At 41.5% G+C, this 13,564-nt stretch overlaps 1 protein-coding gene and 1 long non-coding RNA gene across 3 annotated transcripts in view; one reads left to right on the top strand and one right to left on the bottom strand.

Moving 5' to 3' along the window:
* Nucleotides 1–12,227, bottom strand: part of LOC149870876 (uncharacterized) — a 29,955-nt gene extending 17,728 nt beyond the window's left edge. Inside the window, exon 1 of one of the 2 annotated variants that reach the window (XR_016440867.1) lies at nucleotides 12,089–12,227. This is a non-coding gene — a long non-coding RNA (uncharacterized LOC149870876). The remainder of the gene's footprint in view (nucleotides 1–12,088) is intronic. The other variant, XR_016440866.1, reaches the window with a different exon arrangement.
* Nucleotides 1,102–12,191, top strand: SCPPPQ1 (secretory calcium-binding phosphoprotein proline-glutamine rich 1). The gene is made up of 8 exons (XM_090037042.1): nucleotides 1,102–1,226; nucleotides 1,858–1,890; nucleotides 1,987–2,091; nucleotides 4,876–4,908; nucleotides 6,560–6,610; nucleotides 10,601–10,615; nucleotides 11,311–11,352; nucleotides 12,122–12,191. Exons 1-7 carry the CDS (start codon nucleotides 1,170–1,172, stop codon nucleotides 11,314–11,316), a joined length of 300 nt encoding a protein of 99 aa, XP_089893168.1. The 5' UTR covers nucleotides 1,102–1,169; the 3' UTR covers nucleotides 11,317–11,352; nucleotides 12,122–12,191.
* Nucleotides 12,228–13,564: the final 1,337 nt, after the last annotated feature.

Raw genomic sequence — 13,564 nt, 5'->3', positions numbered from 1 at the left:
GGTTCTGTGCCACCAGGAAGGGGTTCTGTGGGCAAGCCCACACAAGTGCATCTGCACTTTGCAGCACCTCAAAGGCTTTAGACGCGCCACAAAACACACCGTGTGCATGTGCTTTGGTTTTCTGCACTGCATATTTGCAGCATGGAGACAAATTTAGATACTGGGAAATCCTGTTATAAAAAAAAAAGGCGTAAAAAAAATAAGCGGTGCAGCATATGTGGCAGCAGTTATGTGTCACACAAAACTGGAGCCTGGCTGGCCAGAGCCACACTGTAATTGCAGGCCAGGCTCCACACGCCAAGATCACTGCTGTTATAGCTCTGGAAGGCCCCCAGGATCCCAGGTAAGGCCAGCCCAGGAACGGGCCCCTGCCTCCCCTACCCCATCTGCAGCAATTTGCCCTGCACTAGAACATGCTTGCAGGAGCATTCCCCAGGGACAACTAGCACCAGCACAAATATATGCTGCTACTAGTTGTTCCTGGGGAAATGCATGTGCATGCTCATTTGGATTTGCCCTGTGAGCTCAGCTCTTGATTAGGCTGATGTGCACAACACTGAGTTAATTTCCCACACATTTACATTAACAAATTTGACAGTAATTTTACTAATAAAACTAGCTTTTTGAACGTTAGCATTATTTCCTGTACTTTCCAAAAACCCAGTAGAAACACTAAATCTGTGTTAGTCAGGGCTTGAATGTAGTTCTTTGATATGAATGCAGCATACTTTTAAATGTGTAGTGTTGGATCTGACATGCTATGCAGGTTTATATACTGTTAAATTACTAATACAGTTTAATTAGTGGTCTGGACTAAAGTTACCTCTATAGTTAAATGCATTATAATAATATTTAACTTTCATATAGCTCCTTGCATTTTTAAATCACAGAGCATTTCACACAGGTAAGCATGCGTTAGCTTCACTCAAGAGCTGGGTAAACTCTGGGACAGAGATTAAGTGACTTGCCCAAGGTTATATAGGAAATCACAGAGGGTGGAATTAAGCTACAGGAGTGCATAAATTAAACCACTGCCTGGCTCCCCTCTCTGGTGACCTGCTCACAGCACTGTCATTATATACCATTATTATATCCCTCCCCTTCCTCCAAAAATAAAAAGTAAAAACTGTTAGCTTCCCATCTTTGTTTTCATAGGGTTCTTCACCAAAATGAAACTGCTGTTCTTCTCCTGTGTTCTGAGTATTGCCATTGCTGTCCCAGTACCTGTAAGTACTGACCAAAATACTGAATAAACACTATAACTAACAAGTTGCTACTTATTATTGACAGGCCTTCTTAAAATATATTTGTCTGCATAATACAAAGTAAAAATTGGCATATTCTGTTATTCCTGTTCCCTCTTCTCTTTATAGATAACAAGCAAATAGAGCAGTATACACCTGTAATTAATCCCCATGTAAGTCATCAGCAGTGTTTGAACCTTATATAAATTGAACCTGTTACAAGGAAGTTTTCCTACTATATATACAAGGGTGAATTCCATGGAAGACTGATAAATTACTTTTTAGAAGTGTCGCTCATTTGTTAGACAATATCTAGGAACATATAACAGGAAGAAGCCACCCACATGATAGTCTAGCCCCTTGCAATCACAGGCAACCAAGTAGTAAAAGTTGGTCCAACATATTCCTCGAAAGCATTGATGTCAGTCCCTCCTGTCATTACAGCTATAGAAGACTCCATGGCAAACTTAGGAAAAAAAAGTATATAACTACTCTGCAATGTGTGCGACTTTAATTAAATCTACATGGATGGACTTCATGAAGCTTAGTAACTGGATGAAAGGTGCTCTATACAAATGTCAGACATCATGATATTTCCTTTGGTTTTCCACAGCTGGATGACAGTGATGGCAGTTCCAGTAGAGAGGTAAGCCTTCTGCTTATTGTTAACATTCAGAATTGAATGTCTTAGTTTTAAAATAGATTCAGACATTTTGTTACCAGTGCTTTTTTATTTCCACAGCGGCTGTCATATCAATTCCCATTTTATCCACGGGTACCTCAGTTTCTTCCACCATCCCCTCTGATTCCACCTATGCCATTTCCACAGCCTCCACCATTCCCTCCGGTAATGTAACCTTTGATGCAGATGAATGTGAAAAACAGCTGCTAGCTAACTTCCAAGAATAAAAAACAAGTGGTTTCCAATCACTATGCTGCATAATATGAGAGCCCTGTCTGATTGTCATGTTACCAACAAGGTATTAATTGAGAGGTCCCTTTGTTATTCCAGACATAGCGCTTTTTGATAACTTGATGATAAATTTCACATTATTATGCTCTACTTTTGTGAAATCTTTGCATTTTGCAAAAACAAGACCAGGCGCCCTGTAAAATTCTTGACAACTAAGATACTGGGGCAGATTCTGATTTGATAGATAGACCTATCTACCTAGTGGACATATCTATACATGTGACTAATATGCACAAATAAACTCCGGGGCTTATTGCTCTGGAGGGTTTTTTTATGCAGCAATGCACGTGTAAATGTTATCCCAGATGGCTGGAGCATGGGGTCAAGCCAGCAGGCAGGCCCACACTGAGGCAACCTAAGCCCCACACAGCCGCTTGGCAGCACATGGAGACAAGGGAAGCAGCTGCTGGGGCCCAGGAGCTAGGGGCTAGGGCATACAGTGCCTCAGAGCAGGGCTAGCAGCCTCTGCACTGAGCAACAATATGCCCCATTGGCAGTACATGCAGACAGGCACAGCTGCAGCTAGTTGAGGCAAGATTTACACATACACTGCTGTGCATGAAAAAACTGTGCAGCAGGGTAGTACTTGTATTTTACAAGTACTACCATGCCATGGAGTTTATTAGTTTCATGCACCCTAAGAGGGGTTCACAAGTAGATGCCAAGACGTTTACCGAGCAGTTAATCAGTCAACTGCACAGTAAACAATACATGTGAATGTGCCAAGCATTACTGTTACACTGAGATGCAAACAGTATAGGAATTTCTTTTGAAAAGTTTGCAGTAACTGTAGCACTCATCCCACTAGATGGCACTGCTGATTCAAACAAGTCAGCACAAGATCAGTGGCTCCCATACGAAACTTAAATCCTCCTTTCCCCTCTCACCCTAGGACCTGGTCCTATGCCAAAACCAAGATATTTGCCAAGATGCTTAGACTAGAGACTTTTGTTTCCAGACCACCACTTCCCCTATGATAAGGAATGTAAATAAATTAAAGAATACAAAATACTCAGATGCTACAGTTATGGGGTAAAGGTATAGAGATGTAGACATAGAATTCCATGTTATCATATCTAGTTGAATCATTAATGTAATAGTAACGTAACTGAGTTAACATTATTGTGGGAAGGATGACTTTGAGTTTCCTGACTTCTCACTTGCAATCAATAACTACAGTATATTTCCTTATTTTCAGTTTGGTTTGCTTTTAAGCCTCTCACTAAATGAACAGGTTTACACTGACAGAAAAACACTGAAAGATTAATATTTATATGGATTTCAGTAATATGAAAGATAATCACCTATAATGTGTTTTACTTTTAGCTCTGCAACTGTACATAATGAAAAAAAATTAAGCATGCATCATATATTTGTGGAAACCCCTTAGGAAATATCTTTTTTCCCTCCCACAGTCTTCTAACTATTTCTATATTCCACCATCTCCGGTAAGTTTTCTCTATAACATATTCCTTCCATGTATAGTGTCTTTCACTCTAAGAAGATTGTGAATGTGCCTATTGTACATTTACACAGGCAATGCATAGGTCACAGGTGAATTCTGTAACTTTTTTGCCTCAATGATATGTAGCTTTGATAAAGATGCAGCCTAATTGTACATGGTGAAGGGAAAAAATGGGATTTCCTTTTATTTAACTTTGCTGCTTTCCTTTTTTCCTTGTATCAAAGATGTAACAAGATCACCTCCCCCATTGTAAAAAATAAGTATGTATTAAGTCTCAAGGGGCATGTACAGATGAGCACGCACATGCAGTTTGCAGCATCTCAAAACTGTGAGGCACCGCAAACTGCACATGGTGCATGTGCAACCATTCACTGTACTGCAAATTAGCAGCATGGTGCCAAAATTTGATACTGGGAACTCCCGATATTAAAAAAAGGCATCACAGCACATGTTCGAGGAGCATGCACAAGAGCAACTGGAGGCTGGGTCCTCCAGGGAGATGCTCTAGCTGCCAACCAGAGTGTCTCCACTGCTTTAGGTGTGCTTTGGCTACTCCAGTGCACTGGGAACTAGGAGGAGTAGGGAAACAGCAGTTTCCCCAAAGCAAAGTATTTTGCCCTGCAGCAAACCCCATGTGCAGGGGCATGCAAAGCAGCACAAATTTGTGCCACTATATGTGCTACAGTAAATGCACACCCCTACATATGGAAGCACCCAAAGGGGCCAGATTGCTGCATTGGTCCGACTCCCCACATAACACAGAACATATATGGTCATTCATAAAAGTTACATGCAAGAAAGCTGAATTAAGTTTGCAGGGAAATATTAATTTAACGTTGCAATTTAAATGAACTTAGAATTTTTTTTATTAAATATAAAGTTATGCACTATAACCATGCTTGTAATTTTATACAAAAGGGCTACTTTTTGTAATATCTTTCTTTCTTTAATGCTTCACTATGCCCTGTGTATATATTGTCTCTTCAGAATCAATGCAGTTTAGGTATATTGTATATTTGTTATGGTATGCTCCAATCATGCAATGGTATTTATGACCACCCAGAGCATAAGTAAAAGAGTCTGCATGTATGGCACCAACTGAAGAGTTGGATCCAGTGGTTGCATGTATAAAGGGGGAGAACAGATACTGTATTAGAATCGACTGACTTTTTAAAAATTTGTCTCTTTCCTAGGGCTTCCCTTTTCCTTTTAATCTGACAGGACTGGTAAATTCAATCTGCTTTATGTATTACAACAATCATACCCTTCTCTCTTTCTTTCTCTCTCAAGCTTTCAAAGGGTTGCTTGTGCTTCATCTGCCTTTCTACACCTCCATTGCTAAAATGTGCCATAGTATGCAGTTGGTAGTTTCAGAAATAAAGATGTAGTTGTCTTAGTGCCAGAGGAGAAGAGGTGACACAGTAATGCCAGTTTCAGTGACCAAGTATATTACATCAAAATATTGACAATGGAATTTAAATCCAGGGTCTGCTTTTAATATGAAAATAAGAATTCTGCTCTGAAACACTGGCAAATATCCTGTTGTTATGAGAAGCAGCATCAGGGCCTTAATTTAATTTAGTTTTAAAAACAGGGGGAAAAAAGAAAGTGAAAATGAAGGAAAGAGGGACTGAAAACTCATTTCTTCATAAAAGCAATAAAAATATTTCAGAAAAAAAGCTAGCAAGACCTTAGATTTCAAACGTAGCATTTCTCAAGTACCAGATACATCCATTAAAGAACTGAAATGCTTTCATGTTCGATACAATCAGCATGGAATCCAGAAAACTGTGCTAGGTAGTTTAGGTTCCTTACATATACATACAGTGCAGTGGAAGAGTCAGAATCCTCAGAACAGAATCCAAAACTCCTAGCCAATAGGAAATGGGCCTGCATTCCAGAATTTAGGCATCTGAGGCAGGGCAGCAGGCAGGCTCACCAGTCTCTTTTTTAACACGCAGCTGCTAGACAAGTAGATGTGGTAGTGGCGGTACTCACCTTATACATGAAGTTACAGCAGCCATCTAGGAAGTGGGAAGACCTGGGATTAGGACTTCCTCACCCTACAGGGATTCAAACCCACATCTCTCACAGATGCCTAATCACTAGGTCACTCTATATGGAAAGGAGGCACTAAGAGCCCCTCAGTCCCCCATCTCATTTTTAAGAGAAGGTAGCTTCAACTGCAATTTGACAGCGAGCCAATCCTGTTGGGATTTCTTAGGCATGCTCTGAAAATCCCTACTGATCGGAGGCAGGTAGCTCCCAGATCTTAGCAGGGCCTGGACATGAGACAGGTGTTGAGCTGCTTAGAATGCCATAGTTCTCACATGGGCAAAAGAAAAGGTGTAGGCATCTAGGGAACTTTTAAGTTAAACATGGAGGTGTTTAGTGAGTGTAAGTACCTCTGACTTTAGGTGGCAGCTTAGCAGGGGTCTCATATTACGGCACCGTGCAGGGGCATGCACTTGCAGTAACATAATTTTGGACTTTGCCTCAAATCCATTTGCTTTTGCTTTGGTTGGTGAAGACTTGTATGGGTCTTTGTCTCACATTTTCAGTGTTCTTACACATTTGGTAGCCATGACCATTAGTATACTGGTTATTTGTGGTCTAATTCTGCAGCAGTGAATCATAGAAGCTTTGCAATTGTGCTATCACTGGTGTGGGTTCAAGCATGTATTGAACACAAAACAAAGGTTTTGAAGAATCTAGGTTTGACCTTTCTATATTTACCCCCTCTGACAATACAAAAACAAAAAGATATTCAATTAATTCAAAAGGCTTTGTGATTTTTTAAAAAACAGTTTTGCAATCTACAAGGGCAATTTGAGTTATTGGATTACTATTAACTATTTCCCCCTCTCCTTTTTTCAGGTTGTACCATTTCCATTTCCATTTCCCTTTCCTCCTGGTCCTTCCTTTCCGGTAAGGCCATTCAAATAAATTACAGTTGATTCTGTACATTATACTATAACCAAGGTTATTTGTGCAAGAAGAGGCCCCATTGATGTAGCATCCCTCCGTACCCCTTTATATATAGCCCCTGTATATGCTCCTCTTGCTCACTGATCTTTGCCAGAGTTAGTTAGCATGTCAGGAGAAAACAGAAAAATCAAAAGCAGGTAGAAAGCTCTAAGTGCTTACTGTTCTTTATTTTCTAATTAAGACTACTCTGTATTAAATGCTCTGTATTAGAACTGCTTTATTAGATGCTTTAAATATTTTTAAAACATATAAAAAGAAAATACCAAACAGTTATTTTAAAGTTTAATTTGAAAACACTTAATTGAATAAAGTTATGGACATGCTTAAATGACTATGAAACTGAATCATTTAATGGCTATGTCTGCACTACAAAAAAAAGTTGATTGCAAACTTCTGTTAAATAATTCATGTCAAAATTGTACCATGTACAAAAGAGTTATAGTTTTAAACATGCTATCAGTATGAAGTGGGAAGCCTGGGATGAACTATGGCCACCTATCACCTTAAAATGATAGCTGTCTTGTTTGTACTACAATTTTAGCACACGCTAATTAACATGTTAAAAATACATCTATTTTCCCTAGAAAAAGAAGAGGTTCAAGTGGGATAAAAATCAGGAAAATGACCATGCACACAACATGATGCCAAATGAAAAAATGGAAATCTAACAGGGTACATCTACATATAGCAATAAACCCTGGCACAATTTGCACCAGCACTTATTGCTCCCTGGTGCAATGCTTATATGTGCACCCAGGAGCACAGCACATTGAGCCAAGGCGGAGCAGCCCTGGCTGGCAGGGGGTGCAGGGAGTCAGCCTGCCAGCCCAGAACTGTTCTCCACCCCAGCTCATTGTGCTGTGGAGGGGTTGGCTGGGGCATGAGAGTGCTACAGTGAAGGGTTAGCTGGCAGGCAGCCTCCTCACTGTAGCACCCTTCTGAATCAGCCAGTCCCAGCCACTGTCTACATATGCATTTCAGCGCATGTAACTACTCCACTGTACTGTCCCAGACAGTACTATCCTATGGCTGAGTTAATGAATTTACTGAACCCTAATACTGACACACATGTAGATGGTGATGCTTTACTGAAGAGATAATTAGTCAGCTCCATAGTAAAGCGCATGTGTAAATGTGCCCACAGAGTGTTTGCAGGATCAGGGTCATGCAGAATTTTAGATCTGTACCACTATAGAAACAGTAGATAATGAGCCCTCAACACCTACAAGGCAGACTACTATTTGTATTCCTAGGTTTGGTAAAGAGAAATGGAGCAATACTTTGATTTGCCCAAGGCTGTGCAGCAACTCAGCGTCAGAAGCCAGATTATAAACCAGGAGTTCCTGGCATGCAGTCCTGTATTTTAAATATAGAAGATTGTGGCAGAAGTTGACTAAGTCCTTCTTACTCAGGAACACATCACTTTAGATTGTAGGCTTAACTGCAGTTCTGAAAACAATTAATTTAAAATATTAAACATTGGACTATTACATCAGGTACTGAAAAGTCAGATAGAGTCACTGGATACATTTTGGAAAACCCTATAGAATGCAGTCCCTCAATCATGACTGTATAGCTAAACATGGAAAGAAAGAAAAAAGGGTAAAACTTGAGCATATCACTCAACAAGAAGAATGTGGTACATTAAACAAGTTAAATCCAAGGAGGATTATTCTGCACTGGTCCAGTCCTGCAGGGAGCAAACCAGGAAAGCCAAGGCTGCAACTGAACTCCAACTAGCTTCAAGCATTAAGGACAACAAAAAGTCCTTTTTCAGATATGTGGGGAGCCGGAGGAAAAGCAAGGGCAATGTTGGACCCCTGCTAAACCAGATGGGGCAACTGACAACTGACGCCCAGGAAAAAGCCAACCTATTAAACAGGTACTTTGCGTCAGTCTTTCATCACTCCCATGGGATGCCCATGCCTGCTATGGGACAGGAAGATCCAGGTGATGGGGATCCCCTACCCTCCATAAATGCTGACCTCGTGAAGGAACACCTTGAGAAGCTGGATACCTTCAAGTCAGCTGGCCCTGACAATCTGCACCCCAGGGTACTCAAGAAGCTGGCGAGCGTCATAGCCCAGCCCCTGGCACGGATCTTTGAAAACTCCTGGCGCTCTGGTGTAGTGCCCGAAGACTGGAAGAAGGTCAATGTGGTGCCGATCTTCAAGAAAGGGAGGAGAGTGGATCCGGCTAACTACAGGCCCATTAGCCTGACTTCTATTCTGGGGAAGATCTTAGAAAAGTTTATTAAGGAGGCCATCCTTGAGGGACTGGCCCAGGCTAACATCCTAAGGGACAGCCAGCACGGGTTTGTTGCGAGTAGGTCTTGTTTGACCAATCTCATTTCCTTCTATGACCAGGTGACCTATCACCTAGACAAGGGAGAAGAGATTGATGTCATATATCTTGACTTCAAAAAAGCCTTTGATCTGGTATCCCACGATCACCTCTTGGCCAAACTGGCCGGTTGTGGCCTTGGCTCCACCACGATCTGCTGGCTGGGAAACTGGCTCCGTGGTCGGACCCAGAGGGTTGTGATTGATGGCAGTCACTCATCGTGGTGCCCTGTGACCAGTGGGGTCCCTCAAGGCTCTGTCCTGGGACCCATCCTGTTCAACATCTTCATTAACGATGTGGACATTGGAGTCAGGAGTGGACTGGCCAAGTTCACCCATGACACCAAACTTTGGGGCAAAGCATCCACGCCAGAAGATAGGCGGGTGATCCTGGACAAGCTCAGCAAATGGGCGGACAAGAACCTGATGGTGTTTAACACCGAAAAATGCAAGGTTCTCCACCTTGGGAGGAAAAACCTGAAGCATCTTTATAGGCTCGGCAGTGCTACGTTGGATAGCACTACAGAAGAAAGAGACTTGGGGGTCATCATTGACCACAAGATGAACATGAGCCTGCAATGCGATGCTGCGGCTAGTAAAGCGACCAAAATGCTGGCTTGCATCCATAGATGCTTCTCGAGCAAATCCCGGGACGTCATTCTCCCCTTGTACTCGGCCTTGGTGAGGCCGCAGCTGGAGTACTGCGTCCAGTTTTGGGCTCCACAATTCAAAAAGGATGTGGAGAAGCTTGAGAGAGTCCAGAGGAGAGCCACGTGCATGATCAGAGGTCAGGAAAACAGATCTAACGATGACAGGCTGAGAGCCATGGGACTCTTTAGCCTGGAAAAGCGCAGGCTCAGGGGTGATCTGATGGTCACCTATAAGTTTATCAGGGGTGACCACCAGGATCTGGGGGAACGTTTGTTTACCAGAGCACCCCAAGGCATGACGAGGTCGAACGGTCACAAACTCCTGCAAGACCATTTCAGGCTGGACATAAGGAAGAATTTCTTTACTGTCCAAGCCCCCAAGGTCTGGAACAGTCTGCCAGCGGAGGTGGTTCAAGCACCTCCATTGAACACCTTCAAGAGTAAATTGGATGCTTATCTTGCTGGGATCCTATGACCCCAGCTGACTTCCTGCCCTTTGGGCAGGGGGCTGGACTCGATGATCTCCCGAGGTCCCTTCCAGCCTTAATGTCTGTGAAATCTATGAAATTTATTTTCCATATTAAATGAAGTATACTTGAGGTTAAAAGTGTATTGAACTTCTCTATAGGTAGAAACTAAATCTTTAATAAAATACTTTTAAAGTTAATGCATGTTTTTTATTGTTAGTGATGAGTATTTACTTTTTCAGTTTGTCATGGACTGTACAAGTAATCCTTTCTAATCGATTTGAATTTCAGATTCCCATGCAAACAAGGCTGAAATACATGGGTTTCAAAGAAACTTTTATATTCTCCTTGGAATTAGTTAACGTTTAATTTATTTCAAACCTAGAATTTTGGAACAACTTTTGGGTCTGACAAATCAACCAACTTATTGTAAATGTCTCTCTCTCTTTCCCCCCACCCCTCCCACTACAGGGTTTCCCAATTGGGGTAAGTCCATGTTTTGTATGTATAGCTGTGGTTGTATAGCTATTCTTATACAACAGATACAGGACTTACTTTGGTTTTATAGACAGGATCATTTCCTTCATTTTTGGTTTTATAGAAAGGATCATTTTTTTCACTTTTAAATATAGTTAAGAAAAGTAAATCACAGAAATTCTCCACTTTCAGTGGAAGTTAAATCTCAGAAAAAGGGGTATGGGAAGGGCAGACAGGCATATACCAAAACTTTTCCAAGATTATATTCTGTGGAATAAATGCTAGACTTCATTTAGAATTATGAATTTACCACACTGCAGGTAATGTGGATAGCTTTACAAAAATAACCCCAACAACCACAATCACAACCTCAAAACACTAAGTTTGGCCTAATTGGTATACCAAGTTACACAGTTGGTGTTTAATATCTGTGTAACAGTATTTATTACCTAGAAGCCCAATTACACAGCAGGACTTCACAGTCTACTAGACACTGTATGCCTTTTAGAGAGAGCCTGCCTCTTGATAAAGTTACTGTATAAACAAAAAGGAGGCCCTAGCCTAATCAGAAAACTTCCTGTGAAACAATGGCAAATGTATTCACTAAAGTCTAATTAACAGTATGAAGAGACTATCAGTAATTTTAAGATTAGTAAAAAGTTCCATTTTTTGATTAAAGAAATATTTGTCACTTTCTTTGATAGAAATAATATGCTGGCTACAGAACTGGTGTAGTTTTCCCCTTGGTAAGTACTATACCTTCAGAGCCAGCTTATTATGTTGGTTTTAGAATTTAATGCATATTCTGAAATATTTATCTTATAAAAAGCCATGCTGTTTCCATTATTCTAATATCATAAAAGCCTAAGTCTCTCTGTCTGACCGTCCATAATGCTTTATTCGTGCTTGGATTGGCTGATGGAATCAGTCAGAGTGCTCCAAGCGTGGGGGAGCACCACCATGGTTCTGAAGCCGTGCTGAGGACTGGACAGAGGTGGAGGAGCCAAGGCCAGAAGCGCTGGCCTTGGCTACCCCACGCTGCTCCCTGCAAGCAGTGCTGAGGACCAGACAGGGAGCCGGGGAGCAGAGGCCAGCAGCACTGGCTTCAGCTCCCCCACCCTGCTCCCTGCAAGAGGCAGAACAGCAGCAGCATGGGACATTAGGTGGCGGCACTCCATCTCAGCCCCCTCTGGTCCCCCCCTTCTCCCCCCCCGGTCATTCTTGACAACAATATAGCTTTATTCAGATTGTCTGTACGGATACTAGTATTGCAGTGTGCTCTCATATGAAGTACCTTCTTATGTTGTGTGTAGTATCTTTGTGAGCTATGTAGCTGTCTGCCAGAGACAAGTTATGCACTTGCTCAAACTTCAACTTAATTTACAATAGTTTACCACATGGCAAGGGGTAGGACTTCACATTATGAGTTTTGTACCACGTATTTAATGATAAAAGACAGTTGTAGCAGTTGTTCAGTCTTACCTGAGATTCTAATTCAGTTTTCCTACTCTGCAGATGACGTGGGAAGGTTAACAGATGTCTTTCATACAACTTGGTTCCTTTCAACTAATCTGCAACTCTTTTTATAATCGTCTCTCACTCATCTTTAACATCGTGTACTGGAAATTCTGGAGATAAAAGCATCAAATTCCTTCAGTTCATGAACACATGCATCTAAAATTTGTCTTCTTCACATTGTAAAATTCTTTTCCAAATTTTTATGTTCAGCAACTTTTAAATTTACAATAAAAACTGAACATTGACTTTAACATCTCTCATTCCAATTCACTTTGTTTAAATGATTGATCTTAAAAATTATCCAAAACTGATGCCTACACGGTGAGAAATGTTCAAAGTAATTATAAAGCATTTTTTGTAAGCTTAAAAGGACTAAGAGCCACAAATTCTGTCTTTAGAGTTCTTAAAAAAATAAAATGTAGAGGCTTTGTCTTTTGTTTTCTTTTGAAGAAGGTCGAACACTTTCACTTCCTCGTAGTCCTTGGACTTTCTATCACCATTTCTGCAGTGCTATTGATCTGCACATTTAACACTCAATAATCAGCACTGCACGGACTTATTAATAAACAGAAAGAAAGGCATATAAATGAAAAGACAAAAAGTCCTATTAGAATATCCAACTTATCTCCCTGCCAGGTCAGAATTGTTCCCTACCTTAATTTATGTGGTTTATACAGCCTAATACATATGAGCAGCATACATAAAGAAACTGATTTTGAAGAAATACAAAGAGGTGTGGACAGACATAACATTTGAACCATTACAAAAATGTCACTGATTGGGAACTGGTTCACAATTGTCCTGGTTCAGAGGTGTCTGCACATGCACTGCCAAGGGTGGAACAGGCACCTTTTAAGCACTGCAGTACTGTAAAACCACCACTAGGGCGGTGGTAGTGAATACCCAGTGGCAAGGACTCCAGTTTACCCATTATTCCCTGAGCATGGAATTGGCTGGATGCCAAGGAACAGAAAGAAGAAAGCAATTGCCCTCAATTGCAATTTTCTGATCCCCCCTTCTCACTAGCACTGTGTTCCACAAAGAACATTCCTGCACTTTACCAAAAACTGCATGGTGATACCCTGACTGGGATGCCCAGGTGTGTGGGTAGAGGGCCACAGGGCTGCTTAGATCCCTGGTTCTAGGTTCCTTGGTTTTGGGGGCTCCCAGACTTTCACGGCTTTCAAAGAACATTTTCCCTGAAGCCATTTATTAATTTGATTCAATTCCTTATAACGTACCAGGCTTGGGTGCATCACAGAATGAACTGGGGGTGAAGGGTTGTCCAGCCGGTTGAGGGGGCTACCTGTACCACTCCTTTTCCCACCTTAGGGAGGTGGGTCCTCTGGGGGACTATCCAAATTCCCTGGCTCAGTCTACTGCCTTAAAACATAAGGCAAAACTGCAAGGAGAACAAAGGCACTGGAATCTGAGCAATAT

This window comes from Crocodylus siamensis, chromosome 2 (assembly GCF_052110815.1).
Source record: "Crocodylus siamensis isolate JL-2025a chromosome 2, ASM5211081v1, whole genome shotgun sequence".
NCBI lineage: Eukaryota > Metazoa > Chordata > Crocodylia > Crocodylidae > Crocodylus > Crocodylus siamensis.
This window is presented reverse-complemented; position numbering and strand designations above follow the sequence as displayed.